The following is a 26160-nucleotide window of genomic DNA, read 5'->3' as shown; positions in this document are numbered from 1 at the left end:
CAATATAATAAATCAAAATATTTCCACAAAGGATGGCCAAAAAGGTTCAAATCATGATGAGAGAAAACAGAATTTCCAAGTGAGCAAATGACAAAAAAGACTCCATAATATATTGAGGATGTGTTAAATTTCTGTGAAACTACTCTCTACTTTGAACTAGATTAAATAAAAAAATTTTGCCTGGCCAGGTGGCTTAATTGGATGGAGCATTGTTCTGTATACCAAAAAAAGTTGCAAGTTCCATTTCTGGTGAGGGCACATAACCTAGCTTGCAGGCTGGATCCCTGATTAGGGTGTGCACAAGAGGCAACTGAGTGATATTTCTCTCTCTCTACAAGTCAACAACAAAAAAAAATCCTTGGATGAGGACTAATAAAATAAAATGAAATAAAATATATAAAGTAAAATTCTTTAATGGGTTAACAGGCTAATAATGCAGTGACCTTTTAAATCTTTTTAACAAGACTATATGAGAAAAAATACTACAGCATAGCAATTAGTTATCGTCCGCTTTTGAAATGCCCAGTAGTAGTTATAAGTAAAATAAAGTATTTAATTATAAGAATGAGCTCAAAGTGGAAGGGTATTAAATTATACCTGAGAGTTCAAGTTTGCTCCAGGAAGCCCAAGTGCAGCAAGGGCAGGATCAAGAGTAGGAGCTCCCAAAGCAGCCAATGGAACAGCGCCAATCTGTGAAATTACAAATTTTATTTATCTAAAATTTCATTTCTGTTCCTTATAGTGTGTGTGTGTGTGTGTGTGTGGGGGGGGGGGGGGGGGGGGGGTCGTCACCTTATTTTCCCCTCTAAAGGGCAAAGAACTAAGTTTAAGTCCATAGGCTATGTGATCTCTGTTACAACTACTTGACTTTACCATTATAGCTTGAAAACAGGCATACACAATAAACAAATAGGCATAGTTTGCCTACCTCTGGCCTCATTTTCCACCTGTCATTATAGCACATTTATCCCTACAATCAGAATTTGGGGGGAAAAAGTCAATATATTCTTGTGCCAGTCATAAATATTTGTTTCTTAGCTCCAAATCCAGTTATTTGCCCTGTTTTTGTGATACTGAAGGCAGCATTTCTCCATTGGCAGATGGAATCTTAAAAGCTTTATCTATTGGGGATAAAGAACTGGAATGACATTGTGAAATGGATTTCTCTTCCTGGTTCCTATGTCCCCTTTTTGATTGTTACTGTAGCACCATATGAAATACCCAGTGGCCTTCACCTCTCACAAAGTTTCAGAGCCATCTTCTTGGGCAGCTACCTAACAAGTTCTGTGGCACCCTGGGAAACTTCTCTAGTATCTACCCCTTTCAAAGGAGATCTTAATCTTATGCCAGAAGGGTTGCAAAGCCCTCTCACCTAAATGTTTTTCCCCCTTGTATTCTTTCTTCCTCAGCCCTAGAAGTAACGGTTGCTTCCTACATCTGCAACTTATGTATTCTTAGAGTTCCTTTGGTAAGGTCCAGTTACAAGTTACTAATTCCTTATACTAAACTCTCACCATTCAAATTATTGTGTGAATGTGTCTCCTTTCCAATATAATTCTGATTAATAAATAATTTAAGACATAAACCACACAAAATCCTATAGCTTTGCAGGCAGTTGACTTTCTCTATAAAAGTTCTCCTAGCTTCAATTCATTTTTAATAAATATAAGTTTCCAAACTTTCTGTGATTTAACTATTTACTAAGTACAGTTATAAAACTGTGTTAATACTATTATATAAGCTATTTCAGCTTTTACACAATTTTATACATCAAAGGTGGCTACAAATTTCTCGGGTCCACATTTTATACATGACAATCAAAGTCATACTCATAAAAGCTGGAAATTCCTGATCTCATTCTCCTTCTATAATACCATACAGTTCACTTAAAGGTTAACTAAACTATTTAGACAGGGAAAATGATTTAATAAAAGGAATGCTGTTATAAAAGTTCTAGTTGAGGCTCTATCATTTGCTTTATCTGTGAAACCACTGACCAGTTACAGTCTTTGAGTTGTTTCAATACATAACATTTAAAGAACCTTTTGCCTATATAATGATATGCTTTTTATATTGCCAAGTACATTTTCCTCCAACTTGAATATTTTATTCCCCATATCAAATATATCCACAAATACATTTTTATTTCAAGACATCAACTTAATTAAAACCCCCAGGTAAGAGCAAAAGATCAAAAAGCATTGGCAAAGAAACAAGTCTGAAATTCACCTTTATTTTCTTTCCTGGTCAAAGCAAACATATTATTTTTGTTTGCTGAACAGAAGTCTTTTTTCATATTACTGAGTTATTCTGTGTCAGTGGCAAAACCAATATAACAGATATTCTTAAAATACAAACTTCTAAGAGATTCTCTTTAGGATTTATGATTGCAATAGCCTTTAATATACACATGATGTCATTCTGTGAACTAGAATTACAATACTTAAAAAGCTCAAAAGTTTAGCTTTATCCACAATTCTGTGTTCCTTTCTATCCTTTAAGATTTCAATAGAACTAATACCTGGGTAAGTGGGTTAGGAGTAGGCAGGAGTCCACCACCAGGCAGAAGACCTGCCACTGCATTAGCTGGTGCCAACAGAGACAAAGCCTTAGTCTCATCAGGAATAACTCCTGCAGAGAAACATCCTTGCATTAGAACACACCCTTTTGCAAGACAGAAAACACACAAAAACACCCAGAAAATGTCTCCCTGATACACCACCTGAGTTTGTTGAAAGTACTTATGTTCGCTAAAATATAAAGCTTGATTTCTATTATTATTTATCATTAATTTTATGTCAGAATGAAACTTCAATGTGTGAAAATTTGTTTCCTTTTTTCTCTACAAATGGTTAAGTTTCTAGAGTAAAAAAAAATAGCACAATACACACTACTTTTTTGTTAACACTGCCAAGATTTCATCACCTGTACTCGATTTTTAAGTCATGAACCAAACGTAAGCAAGCACAGTCGGTTCTCCAGGGGTGTGCTCTCAACTTTCAAAAGCTGTTTTATGAACAACGACTCGTGTCGGCTGCTTCACTATAAAGCACACAGAAAAATCAAGATACACAAGACAAAAAAAGTTTGATTTAGGGGTTAATAATATGGTACAGTTACTATGATTTTCTTTTACACCTACCATACAAATTTTGTAAAAATTCAGAGAAGGAAAGTATGTAAAGGAAATATTCTGTTGGAATCAAGTGTAGGGCTTTTGCTGACTCATGAAAATGAATGTTTCTGAAGGTCTCTGAATACACACTGGATGTGTGTGGGGGAGTAGAGAGAGAGAGAGAGAGAGAGAGAGAATGGGTAAAACAACATGGCACATTCCTTACCTGTACAGTAAAATGCTTTATATTCCAGCATGTGCCATGCTAACCATACCAAAAAATGCTGCTATATAGTGTGAGTTCAAAAGCTAACTTAAGCAAACTCCTAAAGTCGAAAACAACATGTATATCTGTTTTTAAAGCCTAATCTGTGTATTCAGATAACATCTAAGGGTCCTAAGACAAATATTTATGTACACAATTTAAATTCTATCCAACAGCAAAAGCCCTATACAGATGGATTAATCTGTTAATGTGCCCAAGCCCCCAAAATGAGAGTTCAATAATACAATTAAACTATATATTTGCAAATACCAGTAGTATTTCTGTAATACATATTAAGAAACTGCATCTCATCATAAAACATACAATATGTACAGGGCACTTAAGAGAAACTGGATAAGCTGCAGAAGAAAACTGTTGGGTGGTATTTTCAGCAGGGCCTGGTATATAGTTCAGGCTGAACCAGGGAAAAGAACTGTAAAACACAACAACAAAAAAGAAAAACCACTGTTAAATAAAGGTAATGGTTCCTTCCACCTATACTGAGAAGTGCCGATAATATAAACAAATGTATACTACACAGCACTGTTATCTTGCTTGTGTCAGAGCTGTCATCAATTTAGATACCCAGAGTTATGGAGGGGGGGAGGGAGAAGATCATTTAGATATAGGGCATTAATGCATCAATATTAACAAACCTACAAAGATTATTGGGATAATCTTGCATGCAAAATTATGTCTCAAGAGGATAATATTAAATATCAACATCTTATTCAAATTAGTGCATTTGCAACATTTCTGGCAAACTACAATCCTCTTGAATTTATTGTGAGACACCTGATAGAAGATCTGCATCCATTAAAAAAAAGTCATGCATCTGATCCTCTGATTAAAAAAATACTATTTAAAAATAAAACTACAATTTAAAAATAGCAATGAGGCCCCTCACCAGTTAATTTTCATGCGTCAAGAGTATTTTTTTTACTGCTGCTTTGATAGAACCATGAAATACTGCATGAATGTGTAGAAATGAAAGAAAAAGAAACAGACAAAAGAAACAAACATTAACCAAGGAACCTAAATAACCCCCAAATCCATTACTATTAAGAGTTCCTTCCAAATCCAGCTACCTCAGTTTTACCAATTAAGACTATTCCTTACCGTATACTTTGTGTCTATTGTTCTAAACCATGATCAAGAAACAACACCAAAGTGTCAAAGCTAAAACTAGGGTGAGTGGTGACAAAGGGATTGAGTACATCAGTTATTTAGTGGATATAACATTAATACAGCATACCATACCATTATTAAATACACTAAAAATAGATTCCAGAACTAAGTATTTTGGTAATTCTACATACACTCCTAAATATTTCACTTTTGAAATAGATTCAGAAAAATTACCATAGTCTAAAAGTATTTATAAAAGCCAATTATACGATGATATACTGTATTATGTCCAGGGCTTGGGAACTATGATATAAAACTTAGCCAATAAGAATTCTTTAAATTTAAAGGCTAATGTTTTGCACATTACTCACATGATTTGACCCTTGTTCCAAAAACTATCTATATTTTACTTATTCTCAATTTGAATTCTATAAATTTTCTTTTGGTGATAAGTCTTATCCTACAATAGGCAAACTGATATAAAAAGAATTGCTTAATCAAAACACACTAAATCAAATGTTTATCAGCATATATATTTTAAAACCTTTAAATTGGTCCACACACTTTAATATCATAGAGATTGATGTACTATTACATAGATGTCTTTACCCCATCTATGAATGCAACTTAATTTCTTTAGAAAACCAGAGGCAATTTGTTTAAGTTTTAAGGACTAGACATTTCACAACTTTTACCAGGTATGGTGTAAATGTTCACATTGGTACTCAAAGATCTGAGATAGCATCTAAAGTAAACAATATCAAGACTCTGCTTCCACTGACCAGTACATTAAGGAAAGGGGAAAGCATTAAATCCTGGTCAGAAATAACTTAATGCTGTAAATTAACTTAAAATCCCATAATTATTAACTTAATTAAAATCCAGTAATTTTATATTTGTTATTTCTTTGATCAAAATTTATAGGTAACAAAAAAGCAAATAAAGTAGCAGTACATTGGGAACAAACTAATTATAAAATATGGCTTAGAAAATTTACAAAATGGAATTAAAATAGTGCTGTCTTGTCACAGAGGCTTTTTAAAGATCCCAAAACCCTGCTCATTATTTCTGTCAAGTTACTTTAACCGCCTAAAATGTAAAAAGAAAAGAAAATGTAGTTAACAAATGGTTACACCAGGAAAACACTTGGGGGACTTGAGTGCTTGCTGGCCTTTAGTTAATGTCTAGAATCCCCTGTAGCTGCAGAGGACCCACTGTTTTTCAGTCATCAGGAAGAGTTTTGCATTTGCCTTCTCCACTACAAAAATCACACACACAAATAACAGAGAGAAGAATTTATTATTTAGAGATATTCTAGAAAATATAGCAAGAATGAACAAGAAAATCTGGCAATAAAAACAAAACACCAAGTGCCCATCTGGCACCTAGGCTATAGGAAATCTCGAATATTCATACAAACCAAAATCATTGCAACCCTTGGTATACTGGAATTCAATATGTGATCTTTTTGTAAAGTTGGCAGTGAGGAAGCACTAAAAAAATAAAGCCCAGTCCTTTATTCAAAACAGAAATAACATCATACATTTATTTGAAGGTCCCTGTGTAAATATGCATGGAATGAACCATTCACCTTCAGGACTTTTTCATAAAACTCAATGTTACATTAAGAAAGTAAATGTATCTTAAGGCATTACAACTAGGGACATGGTTTTAAAGAACTTAAAAATGTTTTAAAATAATGGAATGGTTAAATATCTTATAAAAACAGATCCGATTTCTAATTTTTAGAATTAAAATCTTAAGTAAAAATATGGACCACAGTATAACAAGGGTTTCAAATTGTTAATAGCTTAGATTTTTAACATGCTACTAACACTCACTCTAAAACTATACTGAGGTAGATGGTCATCATTGGATGCCCACATAGGTAGGTAAACAAAGCACAAACCTTCTGCATATGGTACGACTATCAATGCTCTGTCAACGAATACAGTGTTTGTCAGATGCTGTGCCACAACTGCTGAGTCCGGATCATGGAATTTAACAAAGCAGACACGGGATGAGACCGGCAAAGGTGAATCACTGAAAAACAAACAAATTGCATAAAAGCAGAGAAAAGAATATCAACTAAAACATGTATGTATGATTCAAAAACCCACTCCTGCATTTCAAAAGCAAAATAGGCAGATATTAGTAACTGCACATATATTAGTTAGCTAGTTTAAAAAATGACATCACACATAAAGAACTATCCACTAAACTCATGTAGAGCAAATTGCACGTGTGCAATCATCGTTTAACTTTATAGTTTACCAAGTTAAAAACAGTTTGAAACTCAAGTGTCAAAGGTTGAGCAGACCACAAAAATGTCAACACTTGAAGAAAAATAATACAAATACCAGTTATTTTTAAATACAGGTAGAAAGTAGTCTTGGCTTAGAAAACTTTTCAGAGCAAAAAATATACAGAATTTGCCAATTCAGGAACAAAAGAATATTGTGGAAAAGTATATCTATTTGACAATCGAGTTTTCTTTTCCAGCCTACTAAATAAAATGCCCTGTCCTCTTTGATCTATAGTATCAGAGAGAGAGAAAATTTTAAGCATACATGGTGACAGTACTCCAGCCTTTAGTGTTACTAGTATGCGAAATTTCAATAAGCAAAGGAGTCACTTCCCTCAACAAATTGCTTAGATAAAAAAAAAAAAAACACAAGTGCTAATGTACAAGCTATGACAGACTATAAGGTAAGATAAAGAGTGCAGATTTTGTTTTGTTTTAAATATAGGGTGGTTCAAATTTCTGCCACAAAACTTTCTATTAAAGGTAAAGATTAAATATGGGCAGGAGTTGCTCCCTAATCCCAAACCAAAAGTTATTTTAAAACCAATACCCTAAGGCAGCAGTCATCACACCATCCTGGTCATACATTAGAACAGGGGTGGGCAAACTTTTTGACTCGAGGGCCACAATGGGTTCTTAAACTGGACCAGAGGGCCAGAACAAAAGCATGGATGGAGTGTTTGTGTGAACTAATATAAATTCAAAGTAAAGGAGCGGAGGGACCGTAGTTTGCCCAAGGCTGCATTAGAATCTTCTGTGGAGAAAAAAACACCCTGGCTCTCTACTCCACAGCAATTAAATCTCTTATGAAGTACTAAGTATTTCCTCCTTCTTTATTTAATTCTGACAATTTTTATATGCACCCAGGGTAAAGAATCTCTGCTTTATTATAGTAAGCCAATTACATTTTAAGACTCAATGAAAAGGAAAATCCTGTAGTATCTTTGAATATTAGAATGAGGCTTATTGTTAATCTTCTTAATAAACTAGATTTCCAAGTGTACACAAAAACATATTTACATCAGATATGGTTACGCTAGGTATTGCAGAGATAAGTATTTGCTGACCCCCCCATTTGTGCACTAACATGAAAATAAAAACTCATTACTTAAAATGAAGACTAAAATAAAGCTGTATAACCCGAGAATTCAAACCTGTTAGAATTTGTAAGTTTACGAAAGGCATTGCCCTTAGATACTAAGCATAGATCCTAATCTAAGTTCAAAGCAAAGTTGACAATATATCCATTCACATAGAATTTAAGCCACCTTGTCATAGAAGCTTACTGCTAAATGTTTTTGAAAGGCTACAATGTTTTTTAATGTAGACATAGTGTTTTTTTAATGTGAAAGACCACTGGTGGAAAATTTAATGATGTTACATCCAGAGTAGTGGAAAGAATACAATTACAGCAGTTTTAGTACTAAAGCTATATATAGCAATTTGTATTTCTTTTCTGATACCATATTTTTAACCACTAAATTAAAGAGCTCTTTAAATGCTACAGTTAGATAAGGAAGAGAACTTAGTTTACCTTAAAATTTTTAAAGGTAAAGTATCATATAAGCTACTTATATGATGATTAAAGTATCTATTTTTGGTCATTGAAATACTTACTTATATAATGAATTTAAGTTTACCTGCAGTGTTACAGTAGCCTTTAGTTACTGCATACTTTTGACATATATATGCTTTGCTGGGATCATTGCCCTATCAACATTCCAGTTATATTTTCCATTATGAAATCCCACTAAAACCAAACATATGAAGAAGACCTACTATGTGTAAAAGAGTGATTCCACTCACAAGTTGCTAGGCTAAATCAAGAAAATCATGCTGTAGTTATAAAGGACAATCACAACACTGAAGTTTCAATACTAGGTCTGTCACTGGTAGAGTGGCTTGGGTGTAAAAAACTACCTACATGAATTACAGTTCACTCATCTGTGAAATAAGGCTAAATTACATTCTCCCTCTAGATTTGTAAGAGCAGAGTAAGATAAAATTAGAAAGCATCTAGCATACGAACCACTTAATTGCCAACGTGCATTTTAGGAACTAGAATTAAAGTAACCATTTTTCATTTAAAAAGAGAATAAATGGGAGGAACAATGACAGATACTTTCAATGGCTATAGGGCTATCATTGTGAAGAGAGGGTTAGAATATTGTTGTGAAGATAGGCAATTTTATCACTGGGTGAAATTATAAGCCAGCAATTTTTAGCTTAAAAGAACCAGGAAATAGATGGATTCAAGAATAAAACAAAGGGAGAAACCTTCTTGAGGAGGTTGCCACTGAAATGTTTGGCATGATTCAGATCCCAAGGTTCCCACCCCCTTCCCCAATAGGCAGGGGCTCAGTTATATGTGTACTTTAAAACATGCCAACTCCCAGTCTCCCAAATTACTGATGACCCCAACCAATGGCCTCATATTCCAGAAGAGAGACAATTAAATTTAACCTGTTGATGATTGGTGCCATAGAGAAAAACAAAGCAGTTAAATTGTATAAAGACAAAGCAGGTATGCTGTATTTTTATACAGAGTGATCAGGAAACAGATTAGGTGGCATTTGAGCAACAAAAGGAAATAAACATGTCATGGTTATATCTAGGAGAAAAGAGTTCCAGGTGGACATGAATGCCTTTGGGGGGAGGGGGATGTACACCCTAAAAAAACACACACACGCACACCATGTGCAAATGTGTTTATAATAGTCATAATTTTATGTAATCTGAGCCAATTAAACATATTCTAAGAGCAAAGTTTTGACATAATGAACCCTTTTGGACTACTACTAAGACTCCATAGCACACTGTCACCAGGAAACCACTGAAAACTGTAGCAAGCTTAAAGAAATTGTCTATCAAATATTTCCAAATTGTGCAGGTCAGATGAGCTATTGGGATGTGAGATTAGCAACAAAAGTAGACAACTACATAAGTACTATTCAATTTAGGGAAGCCACTAAGATAATATAGCATTTACTACATTGTAACTGTACATTTTCAGAAGAGAAAAACAGTCTGTATGTGGGAACACATATGAAGGAGTCAAAGAGCAGAAATGTGTCAATATAAACTCCTTCTTCCAATACAGGGAATATCCTCTTAATGTACAGTACCCCAAATCATATTATCTGGTGTACATCTGCTATCCTGGTTACATGATGAAACTACTCCTTGGATTACAAAGCAAAAAGCCATGAGTCCAAGACTCCCTCTAAGATACTGACCATGGGATGGGTAAAAGATAAACCAGAAAGCTGTTTACACCTCCCTTTGTCATCTTTTTAATAAATGAATCATAAAAAGAGCATCTTCAAAATAAAAAAAACACTTCAAGGTCAGCAACTATGACAAAATTCTTAATAACTTGTGGGACTGGAAAGAATTATTTTGTAAATAAATCCAGTATCTCAAATACTTTGAACATAATCAAATGTGTCACTCATTTTCTGCCATTTACTGTTAATTAATTTTACTAACAACTTAAGGAGGAATATGCTGTGAGAAAAACTGAGTAACAGAAAAACATCTATTTCTGTATGTTCATATTACGAAAGCTATTTGTCCTTCATTACCAAAGCAAATTGAGTTTCTATTCAAGATTACTACAAATATCTGTTCCTGGAACTGTACACTTCATGCAAATAATTCTAAAATCTCTCTCATGTATATTCCCCTAAATATTAAAAACACAACAATTTGAAAACACTAAGAACCTGAAAATATTTTAAATAGAAAGTGATGAAATACGATTATACCTAACAAACACCACAGTATGGTCAACTTGTATTATTTTGGTGTACAGAGTACATAGAGTAATGATTTAGCACATCCAACAAAACAGCAGATTCCTATTTCCTGTTTAGAACTTAAGTGAAATCATAAAACTAAGTGGGATGGGAGAATATACTGAAAGTAACATTTGAATTTTCACCCTTCTGAAATAGTGCAGACTTTTATTCCTAATGTTTGTTCTAATAATTATCACACCTTATCTAGCATCATAGCTTCTTTACTTTTCTTTACAATTCACTCATCTAATACTTTTGCAATAAAAATAATGTGAGACAACAGGATAAAAAAAAATGCCACACTCTAAAAATTTAGAACTGTAAAACATAACTATATACATTATTTAAATAAAGGAAAACTCTAGCTTTCAGCTATAACCCATTTTTTTTTGTCATTAAAAGTATGTACTCAGGTTCACGGAATGTACTGCTGTGAAAGAGTATTAATAGATTAACTCTGTATGTATTCAGTGGGCCAGAATCCCGGAACAGCAATACCTAGCAATAAGTGAACGACCACCTACAAAGTTCAATAATAAATTTACACAGGAATGGGCAATTCTGTTACTTTCCAAAGAACTCAAAAGAAACAACTTAAAAAAAATTAATCAAAACACATAAAATGCAGTTATCATGCTTTAATTGCTCAAAGAATGACACTGTTGGCACAATTTAAGGGGGCGGGGGTTTGAGATTGAGAGCCAGTGACTCCTAATCCTCCAAACCCTGGCCCTGCTTCTTTAGTGGGCCCAATATGCAGATTCTTTCGTAAGTAATGTAACAGCCACCTAAACTAAAGCTACCCGGTCCACGGAAGCTTCGACAAGGGCCTAGGAAATGGTGTGGTTAGGCCCAGGCTGGGAGGAGTTAGCAAAAACGGTGATGGTGGACGATACTCACTCCGGCGGGAAGAGGCGCAGTTCGTCGATCTTGCCTAGGAAACCGAAGAGGGTCCGCATCTGCTCAGAGCTAGCGCTCGGGGAGACATTAGTCACCTGGATTACCTCGGTGCCGCCGCCGCCGCCGCCGCCGCCTCCGCCACCCGGCCCGCCGCTGGGGCCCGGGCCCGCAGTGCTGGGGACGACGGTAGTGTTGCTCATGGCGCTGCTCGCTCCTGCTTTAACACATCAAACACACAACAAACAGTGAGAGGGAGGGGAAAGAGGAACCGTTTGCCGGAGAGGAGACGGGAGGGTGTCCACGGTTACAGCCGCTGCTGCTGCCTCCGCCGCCGTTTCTCCGCCCCACAGCTCGCCGGGGGGAGGGAAGAGCGCGCGAGTTCGAGCCCACGAGAAAACAAACGGCCTGGCCTCCAACCACCTCAATTGCGGGCCCGACTTCCCCACAATGCCTTGCGGCGCACGGGCGCGTCACCGTCGGCTCCGCCCCGCGCAGGCGCAGCAAGCCTTGCTCGCAGCCAGGTCGCGAGAGGCTCAGTGGTCTACTGAAAGACGTCATCTCTTTTCGTTCCGCTCCCCCCTCCTTTTTAAAAAAGAAAAGTGGAATATTTTTAAGGCAATATTTACTCCCCTGCAAAATAAGTATGCATACTTTATTAACTATTCTTGTTAAAAATGCCCACGATATTGCTATATACAGATATTTCAACTACAGATCTGTGGAGTTAACTAATGAAATTTCCACCCTCCCTACCAAGATTTTCCTTTCCACCAATATAAAATTTTCTGCATCTTGGTAACATTAAATTGTTATAATTTGCTTGGTCAGTAAACCTTCAAAAATATGTATTTTAATGCTACACTTATTAGTGCTTTATAAGCTAATTTTATTTCACCAGGTTGACTATTTAAGAGCACATTGTGCTGTATCTAAATATATTTAAGTATAAGATCTGAAAACTACAGAAAAAACTCTTACATGCATATTTTTGCTTAATTTTTGAAGCTTTTGACTATAAAAAGATCCTTGCATAATTTTTCAACCAAATTTAAATTATTTTCCTTTCATCTAGTGTTATTTAATGACTAGAAGTTCCCCAAACCTGACAAAATATTTCATTTCACTGTGTCTTTATACAAGTTATTAATGACCTCCCTCATTTTATCTAACTGCCATCTTTCGTAGGGTTTTCTTCCCTCACTGCCACAACTTCTGCAAGCAGTTAGGCCTTCCTCTTTTCTGCTTAACAACAAGGGATACCTTTACCTTGTTATATTGACATGCACCCCTCTGCCCCCCAGCACAGCTGTGAATTTTCTGGGTCAGTTTAGAACCTAGCACAATGTCTGTCACACAGTCAATACCTAATAAATATGTTGAACACATGCCTTACTAAAGAGCCATTTATTCTATGACAATCCTGTATAATAAAAGGCTAATGTGCAAATAGACTGAATGGTGGAACAACCGAACAACCAGTTGCTATGAAGTGCACTGACCACCAGGAGGCATGTGCAGAACATGGCAGGCATCGGCAGCAGCCAGAGCACAGAACATGGCGGGCGCTGGCTGTGGTGGGATGGTGGAGCAAGTGAACAGGGGCACCAGACCAAGGCAGGGCGCCCATCCCTGTCATTGGGGCAAGCCTCTGGTGATTACTGAAAATTTATTGCTGCCACGTGGTGGCGGGAGGGGCCAGGTGGGAGCACGGAGGATGGACCGAGAACTGTCCCTGTGCCCACAGCAGCCTTGCAGCCTACAGTTCCTTTCAAGGTGCATGATTTCATGCACTGGGCCCCTAGTTGTTAAATAATTTACCTGATCCTGAATATTTTTGGAGGTTAACACCTGAGGCTTTATGGAATATTTTCATTAGTAAATACCTGTATGAAATAATGCAGTCAAGAGTATAATTTGTGAGAGATCAGAACACAAAGTTATTGAGATTTGATGTAGAGCCAACTGGCCTAGTATACTTACTAGCTAAGTTACTTCTGCTAGCTCTTATACAAAACAGGATGGGTTGGGGAATGTAAGCCTCAGCAAAATTACAAATTACAACTAAATCTATGTCAGTCACAAATGTGTACCTCTGAATATAAAAATGTAATTTATCATTTTGAAAATGACATCTTTAACTGCCAATTACAGATTCTTAACAGTGTGATAAATAATTTGTGTATCATCCCCAGCCGGTATGCCTCAATGGTTGAGTGTCAAACTATGAATCAGTTGGTCATGGTTCCATTCCAGGTCAGGACACATGCCTGGTTTGTGGGCTTGATCCCCAGTAAGGGACCTGCTGGATGGTAGTCGATCAATGATTCTTTCTCATCATTGATGTTTCTCTCCCTCTCTGAAATCAATAAAAATATATTTTTTAAAAAGATCTCATATATAAAAGAATGAAACTAGACCCCTATATTACACTACTCACAAAAAGTAACTCAAAATGGATTAAAGACCTGAAACCATAAAACTCCTAGAAAAGAACGTAGGAAAAAAGCCCCTTGATACTGGACTTGGCAATGATTTTTCTGATGGGACACCAAAAGCACAAACAATAAAATAAAAATAAACACACGGGACTACATCAAACTAAAAAGCTTCTGCACAGCAAAGGAAACCATCACCAAAATGAAAAGACAACCTATGGAATGGGAAAAGATATTTGCAAACTATATATCTGAAAAGAAGTTAATATCTAAAACATACAGAGAAGTCATCTAACAGGAAAAAACAAATACAGTAATCCAATTAAAAACGGGCAAAGGACCTGAATAGACATTTGTCTAAAGAAGATATATGAATAGCCAATAGGTACACATAAATATCCCCAGCATCCCTAATCTTTAGGGAAATACAAATCAAAACCACAATGAGATATCGCCTTATGCCTGTTGGAAAGGCTAGCACCAAAAAGACCGGTGATATATGCTTGTGAAGACGTGGAGAAAGAGGAACCCTTGTGCACTACTGGTGGGACTGTAAATTGGTATAGACACTATGGGAAATAATATGCAGGTTCCTCAAAAAATTCAAAATAGAACTGCCATATAACCCAACAATCCCACTTCTGGGAATATATCCAAAGGAAACGAAACACTATGTTGAAGAGATATCTGCACCCCCATGTTCACAGCAGCATTGTTTATAATAGCTCAGACATGGAAACAGCCAAGTGTCCATGGATGAATGTATACACACACACACACACACACACACACACACACTCAAATATTATTCAGCAATAAAAAAGTAAATCCTGTCATTTGCAAAAACATGGATGGACCTTGAGGGCATTATGCTAAATGAATTATGTCAGACAAAGAAAGACAAATACTGTATGACATCACAGTAGAATCTAAAACAAACAAACAAACAAACAAAAAAACAAAATAACTCATAGAAAAAGAGATAGGATTAGTAATTACCAGAAAGGGTGGAAGAAGGTAGTTGACAGGTACAAACTTTCAGATATAAAATAACTACTAGGGATATAGTATACAACATGACTATACTTAACACTGCTGTGTGGTATATATGAAAATCATTAAAAGAGTACATCCCAAGAGTTCTCATTACAATGAAAAAAATCTTTTTCTTTATTTCTATATGAGGTGGATGTTAACTAAACTTATTTAATCATTTCAGGTCAAATCTTTATGCTGTACACGCTAAACTTACACAGTGCTATAATTCAGTTATCCTATATAATAAAGAGCTAATATGCTAATTAGACAGGACAGTGGAACAACCTTCCAGAACGAATAGTGGGTGGGGGGCCAAGCCCCTTGCACAAATTTTGTGCATCGGGCCTCTAGTATCTCAATAAAACAACAAAAGAAAACCACTTGTAGCCAAGACATTTCTAAGAAAAAAACACACACCATATATTTAGATAGAAGTTCTCCAATTTAAAAACAGAATAGGCATAGATATCACCCTACCCACTGAATAACAAGTTCTCAGTTGGCTAAGTTGCCACCTCTGTTGTTAAATACCTTCTTACCCACTAATGGAAAAGATGGTGGAGTCCTCCAAATTGACACAATTTTGTATATCTGCAAAAGCAACAGGTCTTTTATAAAATTAGTTGTTAAGTAGACCTTTTCTTCTAGCAAATACACTTTTTGAGGACATGAAAGACAATGTATTAATCTTTGTGTTTTTAATGCCCAACAATATTACACTGGAACTAATTCAGCATTTGACAAAAACTTACTGAATATCATCTATGTGCTGGGAACTTTACAAATGCTTCACATAATCTGTTAAACAAAGGCTGCGTGAATGAAGACAGGAATACATTTGTTTGATTTACAGGGAAATTTGATTGAGATACATTCCCAAAGTATTTGGCTATAGACAGCAATAAGAAAAACTTAGGAAATAAATTATTACTTACAAATCTGTAACTTTAAAAAAATTTATCTGCATATCTATTTTAATTTGTATCTGTAATTCTACATATTAGATCACTGTATTTCCATTCTATTCCCAGTTCTATAAATTAGATAATTCTACAAATATGAATATCTATTTTAAAATAAAAACTGTAAATCTCATGCTCCCCTTTCTTCTGCTCTATCTAAATGAAAGGGAGAGACTAAAGAATGAGTTAGCACTAGGGGACGATGACAGATGGATGGATGGACACACACATCAAGACATAATAAAAGTCTAAGTTTATTTCCAAATACTTGCTTCATATTGTTCAACTTATTAACAGTAGGGATTCTAGACCTACATTTTAAAATTGACAGCACAGGGTCTGTGAGCACTTTGAAATTATATGCAAAAATCTGTATGTGCCCATTTTTCAAAGCTTTATTTTATGATTGACATAGAGAAAAAAAGTAGTAGTTTGAGCATTAAGATACTGCTATATCCATATGCACAGTTTTCTCAGCTATAATGCCCATGCTTGGAAAATCAGTCAATTTATTTGTACAGATATTTGGCTTTTTTGTTGTTGTTATTCCTCATCCGAGGATATTTTTCCATTGATTTTTAGAGTGGAAGACAGGGGGAGAGCAAGAGAGAAACATCAATGTGAGAGAGACACATCGATTGGGTACCTCCCACATGTGCCCTGATGGGGGCTGGGGATCAAGCCTACAACCAAAGTACAGGCCCTTTACTGGAACCAAAACCATGACCCTTCAGTCCGTGGGCCGAAGCTCTAGCCACTGAGCCAAACCGACTAGAGCCAGATATTTGACTTTTTGTCTGAATGGAATAAACAGAAATATTTGGATGGGGAAACTCCAGGTACTGATTACTCTATGCTATGTGAGATTCGTTTGGAGTCTCAATTGACAAAAGGCTTCACAATCTTAAAAAAATCTTAAAAAAATATCCAGTGTTATATGTATCTTTAAGTGTTTTAACATTTCAAGCATTTTAACATTAAATACTTTTTCCAAACCAAGGAGTTAAACATTTGCACCATTTGAACTCCTTTTCCCCCTTATGCTATAAAATTTAGTTTCTCTTCATGAAAGAAAATTATTTCTAGAGTCTTATAAAACTGGTAAAAAACAAAAGTATACTCAACTCAGTAACAAGCGAATGTACATTAACTGAATGCTTTTAAAATGCCTGCTAATCCTCGCAACATATAAAGGCACTACAAGTCATTAAGAATGTAGGCCTAGGACATTAAAAAGAACAAAATCACCATTTGCAAAAGCATGGATTGATGTAGAGGGTATTATGCTAAATGAAATAAGTCAGTCAGAGAAAGAGAAATACCATATGATTTCACTTATATGTGGAACATAAAGAACAATATAAATGAACAACAAAAAAATCCCCAATAGAAATAGCCTAGTGGTTTGGCTCAGTGGATACAGTGTTGGCCTGCGGACTAAAGGGTTCCAGATTCTATTCCAGTCAAGGGCACATGCCTGGGGGTTGTGGGCTCGATCCTTAGTAGGAGGCCTGCAGAAGGCAGCTGATCAAAGATTCTCTCTCATCATTGATGTTTCTATCTCTCTCTCCCTCTCCCTTCCTCTCTGAAATCAGTAAAAATATATATTAAAAAACAAAAAACCCCCAAGGAATAGTTAACACTTCTAGATCAAGGATTAAAATACAACAACATACTGTAATCATGGTCTACACAGCTTGAAAAAAACAACAATACAACAACACAGAAATAGACTCACAGATGCAGAGAACAGACTGATGGAATCTATCACCAATTAGGTTAATTGTGACCTCTGGTTCATTACTTTATGGTTCAATTTCCTTCTCTGAAATAATGCTTACCTCACTGGGTTGTTGTGAGGTTGAAGTGAGAATACTAATGCAAATGATTAGTAAAGCTAAACATTAACTACTCTACAAGTGATAGATTACCTCTACTGGGTTCCATTTTATACCATTCCTTTAGGCTATACCTTGGACTAATGCTACTTTATCATTCACATGAAAAATATGAATCAGAAGAGTGAACATATATACAGAAGTTTCTTATTTAAGATCCCACATTTTAACATGGTTTCTTTTTGTGGCATAGTAAAAAATTATTATAAAGTAATAAATGCAAAATGTTAAACAGTGCATATCTATGTGAGTGTAACAAAGTATAAGTCTCCCATTTCACTCTCCTATGCATGTTGTCAGCTACTATAACTACTTCCTATAATTAGCTATGTGAGCTCCAATTCCCTTATGTGAAAAATGATAATAATGATACTATTTAAAGTTTCCAAGATTTGAAATATTATGGATATGAAGCACCTACCACAGTGCCCAGCACACAGGCACTCAACAAACGGTATGTACCATTACAGGAAAATGTGTTCAAATATCTCATCTTTTCAATGGATGAATAATAACAATAATACTTTTGTCTTACTTAGTGAATTATTATCAACTGTGAAAGTACTTTGCAAACTGTTAAGTGGTAGTGAACATGAAATACACTATTCTTAGATGCCCTTTCTCCTTTAAGAAACTGTTTTAACAGAAACATGACACCAACAGATTTCAAGTTTTCATATTCATTTTGATCCTAAAGTAGCATTTTACCAATTAATTGCATGCATAGATGGATGACAAAACACAAATGTTTTATGGAAAACTCTTTCTAGGAAGGATTCAATTACTTTTCTACATTTTCAGAGCAAGAGTATTATTCTTATTTTCAAAAGACACAACTATAGATATGTTTCACTAATCTATACTAATAAAAGCATAATATGCTAATTAGACCGGGCAGTCGAAAGACCTTCTGGACGAAGCCGCTGCAGTGGGGGTCGAGGCAGAGGCAGTTAGGAGCGATCAGGCAGGCAGGTGAACAGTTAGGGGCGATGAGGCAGGCAGGCAGGCAGAGTGGTTAGGGGTGATCAGCAGGCAGGCAAGCTGTTAGGGGCGATGAGGCAGGCAGGTGAACAGTTAGGGGCAATCAGGCAGGCAGGTAAGCAGTTAGGGGCGATGAGGCAGGCAGGCAGAGTGGTTAGGGGCAATGAGGCAGGCAGGCAGAGTGGTTAGGGGCGATGAGGCAGGCAGGCAGAGTGGTTAGGGGCCAGCGATCCCAGATTGTGAGAGGGATGTCTGAGGGGTCCCGGGATTGTGAGAGGCTGCAGGCCGGGCTGAAGGAACCCTTCCACCCCCCCTTCCACCCCTTGCACGAATTTTGTCCACTGGGCCTCTAGTCTTAAATAAAAGTACTGTGACATGGGTCAGAGCAATAGACTAGGACAGTGGTTGGCAAACTGCGGCTCGCGAGCCACATGCGGCTCTTTGGCCCCTTGAATGTGGCTCTTCCACAAAATACCACGGCCAGGGCGAGTCTATTTTGAAGAAGTGCCATTAGAAGAAGTTTAAGTTTAAAAAATTTGGCTCTCAAAAGAAATTTCAATCGTTGTACTGTTGATATTTGGCTCTGTTGACTAATGAGTTTGCCGACCACTGGACTAGGAAATAACCAAAAGAACAGATTAAAAAAAAAAGGAAAATATTACTAAGTATATAAAACAATATGAATTCCTAACATTCACTCATGTTAAAAGCTATAATGCTTCTTTCCTCTATTTGCCACCCTCATCACTTGAAACTATGAAGTTAGTTTCAAGCCACAATTTGCTCAAACTGAAGTCTAAAGCATGTGGAGACATTGATCAAATAATTATTATGAAGGAGGAAAGAGATAGTGGAAAGGTAACTTCCTAGGAAACGAGAAGTTAAAAGAAAAGCAAAAAGTTTAGCATCTCTAAAATGAAAAAAGTCAAAGCTATATCAACTGTAGATAAATTTAGTGATGAGTGCAAAACACATATCTTTAGAAATATGAAGAGTAAAGCTGGGTTCATAGATTTGCTGGGTTCGCAGATTTGCATTGTAGGCCAAGTATTTATTTATTTATTTATTTAAATAAATCTTAATTCAGATTATTACAATTGTTTCTCCTTTTCCCCCCCATAGCTCCCCTCCACCTGGTTCCCACCCCACCTTCTGCCCTTACCTCCCCCGCACTGTCCTCATCCATGGGTGTATGATTTTTGTCCAGTCTCTTCCTGAACCCCCCCATACCACTTTCCCCCTGAGAATTATCAGTCCACTCCTTTTCTATGCCCCTGATTCTATTATATTCGCCAGATTATTCTGTTCATCAGGTTTTTAATTCACTTGATTTTTATGTTCACTTGTTCATAGATATGTATTTGTTGTTCATAATTTTTTTTTAAATATATATTTTATTGATTTTTTACAGAGAGGAAGGGAGAGGGACAGAGAGCCAGAAACATCGATGAGAGAGAAACATCGATCAGCCGCCTCCTGCACACCCCCCACTGGGGATGTGCCCGCAACCAAGGCACATGCCCTTGACCGGAATCGAACCCGGGACCCTTCAGTCCGCAGGCCGACACCCCATCCACTGAGCCAAACCGGTTAGGGCTGTTGTTCATAATTTTTATCTTTACTTTTTTCTTCTTCCTCTTCTTTAAGAATACCTTTCAGCATTTCATATAATACTGGTTTGGTGGTGATGAACTCCTTTAGCTTTTTCTTATCTGTGAAGCTCTTTATCTGCCCTTCAATTCTGAATGATAGCTGTGCTGGGTAGAGTAATCTTGGTTGTAGGTTCTTGCTTTTCATCACTTTGAATACTTCTTGCCACTCCCATCTGGCCTGCATAGTTTCTGTTGGGAAATCAGCTTACAGTCGTATGGGTGCTCCCTTGTAGGTAACTAACTGTTTTTCTCTTGCTGCTTTTAATATTCTCTCTTTGTCTTTTGCTCTTGGCATTTTAATTATGATGTGTCTTGGTGTGGTCCTCTTTGGATTCCTCTTGTTTGGGGTTCTGTGCGCTTCCTGGACTTGTAAGTCTATTTCTTTCACCAGGTGGGGGAAGTTTTCAGTCATTATTTCTTCAAATAGGTTTTCAGTATCTTGCTCTCTCTCTTCTTCTGGCACCCCCATAATTCTGATGTTGGTATGCTTGAAGTTGTCCCAGAGTCTTCTTACACTATCTTCAACTTTTTGGATTTTTTTTTCTTTTTGCTTTTTGGTTGAGTGTTTTTTGCTTCTTTGTATTTCAAATCTTTGACTTGATTCTTGTGTTCCTTTAGTCTGTTGTTGGGTCTCTGTATAATATATTTTATTTCAGTCAGTGTATGTTTAATTTCTAGTTGGTCCTTTTTCATATCTTCTAGGGTCTCGTTATATTTATTGGCCTTTTCTAGGATATTCTTGAAAAGCCTTATAACCGTGGTTTTGAATTCTATATCCAGTCGTTTGTTTTCCTCCATTTCTTTTGTTTGTGATCTGTTTCTTCGTCTCCCCATTTTTCACTGCTTCCCTGAGTTGGTAGGAAACCTAGCTTTGTGTGCTAAGTGTCCTAAGGGCCCAGTGGGTCGGCCTCCCCAGTTAACCTGAGGTGGACACTCTTGGTGCACCCCTTTGTGGACTGTGTGTACAGCCTTGTTGTACTTAAGTCTTGATTGTTGTTGGTATCACTGGGAGGAATTGACCTGCAGGCCAGTTGGCTGTGAGGATCAGCTGTGTCTACCCTGGGAGAAGTTCGGTGCTGGAGACAGCCTTATAGGATTAGACTTGCCAAATTGCTATAGCCTCTGTGCTCAGCTTGGATGGGGTGGAGTCTCAGGGCGGAGCAGACAGTCTTGGCTTCCTGTCAGCCTTGCCCTTGCGCGCGTGCGTGCCTGCAGACCTCTGCCTTCCCCAGCTCCAAAGTCTCCACCCGAGAGTCCAGATTCCCCCCACAAGAGCGTGGGTCCCCAGGGGCTCGCCTGGAACTGGGGTTCAGTGCAGTCAGAACTGGGGCTCAGTGCAGTCAGGAGCTTCTGACTCCCTTCCACCAGGGAAAGCCTGTGGCAACCTTCGCAGCCTTTGTGCGCACTGGCATGCGCACGCCTGCAGACCTCTGCCTTCCCCGGTTCCCGAGTCTCTGCCCGAGAGTCCAGATTCCCCCCCCCCCCCGCCCCCGTAAGAGCGCGGGTCCCCAGAGGCTCACCTGGAACCAGGGTTCAGTGCAGTTAGGAGCTTCGGACTCCCTTCTGCTAGGGAAAGCCTGTGGCAACCTCCGCAGCCTTTGTGCACACTGGCGCGGCGCGCCTCCAGAACTCTGCCTGCTGGGGCTCCCCCGGGTCTCCGAGTCTCCGGGTGCCTTTCTCTCTATCTGACAGTCCAGGCTCCCCCTGTATGAGCCTGGGTTCACGGGGTTTTGCCCGGGACTGGGGTTCAGTGCAGTCAGAACTGGGGTTCAGTGTGGTCAGGGGCTTCCTTCCTCCTTCCGCCAGAGAAAGTCAGCCAGGCTCTCAGCCGCCCTTCCTCTCTGCGTGCACAAAGACCCTTTGCCGTACCTCCAATTCTCTGTGAGCTTTTCTCTTTCCTTCTAGTTGTAGAATTTTCACTCAGCCAGCTTTCCTGTGGTTCTGGATGGTGTCCGCTCTGTCTTTTAGTTGTAGTTTTGAAATTGTTGTGCAAGGCAGCAGTTTAGGTGCTTACCTATGCCGCCATCTTGGTTTCTCCTCTAGGCCAAGTATTTAAATGTTCACTAGTACTTCAACACGCCAAGGACGGTATCTTTCAAATTTAATTGTGATATTTTAAAGATTTGATGTAGAAAAAAATTAATTAAACTGGAATTTGTATCAGTTGTATTTGTGAGTATAAATATTCCAACTCAAAATTTGAATATCAATTTTTTAAATAAAAATCTGATTGTTATTGTCAATAGCTATCAAAATATCCACATTTCCCATCTTTATCAACTTAAGTTGACACTAAAAATAATCTCGGGGACCATAGCTTGTCTTCATAAGACAGATGAGGAGCTTTCCTCATATAGAGCAATACATGCCATGTATAATCATTTATGTCACTTAAAAAAATGTTTTGATTTTTTTTAAGAGGAAAAGAGGGGGGAAGGAGGGAGGGAGGGAGAGAAGAAGGGAGGGGGAAGGAGGAGGGGGGGAGAGAGAGAGCGAGCGAGCGCGGGGGAGAGAGAAATATCGATGTGAGAGAGAAACATGATCCCTTGCCTCCTGCACAACCCTTACTGGGGATTGAGCCCAAAATCCAGGCATGTGCCCTGACCAGGAATCCAATGGTGACCTTTCAGTTCATGGGACAATGATCAACCAACTGAGCCACTCCAGGGGGGCAATGTCACACTCTTTCAGAAGTACTGAGCAAATGAGGTTGCAAGCTGAATCCAATAGGACAAAGCTATTGGCAGGGGATGATATAAAGTCAAATTCTAATTTAGTGGATTTTAATTAAACTAATTTTTAAACAGATTTATTTGGTGTTGGGTTTGTATGTTTTTAAAACAAAGACAGAATGCTACTCTGAAGTACCTTCTAGGGTTTGGTGCCCTAATTTTCTCTCTGTATTACTTTACCATTTTAAAGCGAACAAACTCATAAAACTTATACAATTAATAATAAAATTAAGACTTTAGGTCACAGAACACATTAATCTTGAAAAATGAGCAAGAAAACAACTATTAAGTTTAGGAGTAAGAATCACTGGAGTAATGGGAAACATTTTCAGCTGATTTGAGAAAAAACAATAAATGATACCATAATGTTTTTATTTAATGACATAGGAGTGCTTTATAAGCACCCTGATTTTAGCTTGTTTTTTTTTTTTCAATAAAAACAATAAAAGAAAACTGAAAGTAATTAGAATTAAAAGAAAAATATTTTAAAGTAGTTCTTCCACTTTTATTCATGTGAAAAACACTAGCATGTAAAAACCTTTTTATAAAAGGAAAATGGAAATATTTTCCTAAAGCTGGTGGACTAAAATTCTTTTGTATTGAAAGTAGAGAGAATTATATCACTCAACATTTGAATCAAATATTAAACCTCCTAGAGTAAGATCACTACTTTATGACTCAAAAACAAGAAAGAGAAGCACTGGAAACAAAAAATACACAAATGAATAACCTAAAATAAAATGCACTGTCTTCATAAAAAAAGACAAATTGCCACAAACAATTCCAATAGCAACAAAATACAAATCAAAGCCACATTTGAAACCATGATTACAAATGCAAAACATATATGCCTTCAAAGAAATAATATAGCATTTTCTGCTACTTTTAAAAGTTGGCAGTTATGGAGCCAAATGGAAAACAAATGTAGTAATGTTCATAAGAGTAACCCAGCCATGTTTGAAAATGTCATTAAATTTTAATGGCGGAGATAAGCTACTCTTACTTTGATAATAGTCTTATTTTCCCTTATGAAACAAAACACTTTTTTCAGCTAATGTAATTCTTAGGCTCAATATATTTTTGGTTTCTTCACTTTCTTTTTTAAATTTAGCAATTAAGTTAGAAGAGTGAAACCTCCCATTACTTTAAAAAAAAAAAGAGTAAGTTATAGCTAGACAAATTTTGTTGCAAAAGGTAGCTATGCAGGAGTCTCCAGCCCCTGTAAAGGAGATATCCATATTATTTTAATAATCTGTTTGTTTTTTTTTAAAAAAAAACTAGTACTTAAACTTATGAATATTTTTCAACAAATATGTTCATGTTGAAAAAGGGCTGAGTTTTTAAAAATTTGTAATGCATTCTTCCTAAACTAATACAATTGATAGAACATGTAATTTTTCAAATTGCACGAGGAAGTAATTTTCACCCATGTGCACTTGCTTCACAGATACAATACTAGTGGTACTGTGAATACATACTACTACAATTTTTACATGTCACTTTATATCTATTGTTGTTTACTAAAAATGTAAGTCACTTGGATTTTTCACAAGTACTTTTCCATTAAATAGGCTGTGCTTCTCTTAAACAAAATGCAACAACGTGCTCTGGCAGGGTAGCTCAGTTGGTTAGAGTGTCATCCAGATAAGCCAAGGTTGCGGTTCAATCCCCGATCAGAGCACATTAAACACAAATAATGAAATATTTAACTTCAAGTAGAAGCACAATAAATGAACAAATTATACCTTGCATGTTATTTAAAGCAATGTTGAAGAACTTATTGTAGGGGGAGGGGTGGCTTTTGTAAAATTTGATACTGGAGCAATTCATCCTTTAAAGGTAGGTTAAATCCTACAAAAGAGAAAAAGGGTTTTCTCTAATAAATAAATGTCTCCTAAAACATATTTGAAGGGTCCCTTAAAATGGGTCCAGACTAAAAAAGCAAGTTGAAAATGATGGAATAAAAGCCACTAGCCAAATAATGATTAACAAGAAAGGTTTAGGAAAGAGATCTAGGTTCAAATTCCTGGCTGTAGAACTTATAGCAACTTGTGACCTTAGGTCAATTTCTTAATCCCTTTTAGCATCAATTTCTTCATCTACAAAATTGGTCATTGTACTAAATAAGAGATAGCAAAAAGAGGTATTATTAGCACTGAGCCTGGCACTTAGTAAAGGCTTAATATTAATAAGGTGGCTATAATCAAATTGTCAAGACAAACTAGAGGGCGGGGAGATCTCATTAGTGACCTTGCATAATCTGCTATGGTTCTTGCTTTAAAACCCATTAAAAATTTTTGATTTTATAAAGAGAGGGATAAGAGAGATAGAAATAGCCATGATGAGAGAGACATCAAGCCCGACTCCTGCAGGACCCCTACTGGGGAACAAGCCCACAACCTGGGCAAGTGCTCTGACCTGAATTGAACCCACAACCTCCTGAGTTCATGGGTCCACACTCAACCACTGTGCCACATCGGCTGGGCAAAACCCACTCTTTTCTTGCTTGGTAGTATAACTACTGGTACTTTTCTGCTGTTCACTGTTAGTGTACAGGACTCTACAGAACTAAAAAGAAAAACAGCGAGAAGGAGTTAAAACTGAATATGAGAAGAAGCAAGAACCAGGACTCAGGCAAAACTGTGCTGCAGATTTTGTCATTCTACCTTTCAAATATACCCCCGATCTCCCGCTGAGTTGATGGGGGCTTAGGAGGACATTTCCCGGTATATGCTTTTAAAACCAAAATCACTTCAGGCAAAAGAAAAGTCTAAAGGTCTTACTTACTGGTTTAATTAATAAAGTTGTACATTTCAGACAGAAACTAACTTTCCAGGAAAACAGACTTAACTGAACAAAATTGTCCTTTGCCCGGCAGGCGTGGCTGAACGACGACCTATTATGAATCGGGAGCTCACGGTTTGATTCCTGGTCAGGGCACATGCCCGG

At 37.1% G+C, this 26160-nt stretch overlaps 1 protein-coding gene across 12 annotated transcripts in view; it reads right to left on the bottom strand.

Moving 5' to 3' along the window:
• The window catches only part of SRSF11 (serine and arginine rich splicing factor 11), a 43317-nt gene that overhangs the window by 16227 nt on the left and 930 nt on the right, over positions 1-26160 (bottom strand). For 5 of the 12 annotated variants that reach the window (XM_080656300.1, XM_080656303.1, XM_080656305.1 and 2 more), the window contains exons 2-5: positions 11514-11727; positions 6418-6551; positions 2522-2631; positions 598-690 (exon numbers count right to left, since the gene is read on the bottom strand). In XM_080656300.1, coding sequence (XP_080512426.1) covers positions 598-690; positions 2522-2631; positions 6418-6551; positions 11514-11727 — 551 coding nt within the window. Of the gene's footprint in view, positions 1-597; positions 691-2521; positions 2632-2925; positions 5767-6417; positions 6552-11513; positions 11731-26160 lie in introns of those variants that run through there. The other 7 variants (XM_080656301.1, XM_080656304.1, XM_080656296.1 and 4 more) reach the window with 2 other exon arrangements.

This window comes from Plecotus auritus (genome assembly GCF_963455305.1).
Source record: "Plecotus auritus genome assembly, chromosome: 2".
NCBI classification, from domain to species: Eukaryota; Metazoa; Chordata; class Mammalia; order Chiroptera; family Vespertilionidae; genus Plecotus; species Plecotus auritus.
The sequence above is the reverse complement of the archived record's forward strand: the minus strand, read 5'-3'. Positions and strand labels throughout refer to the sequence as shown.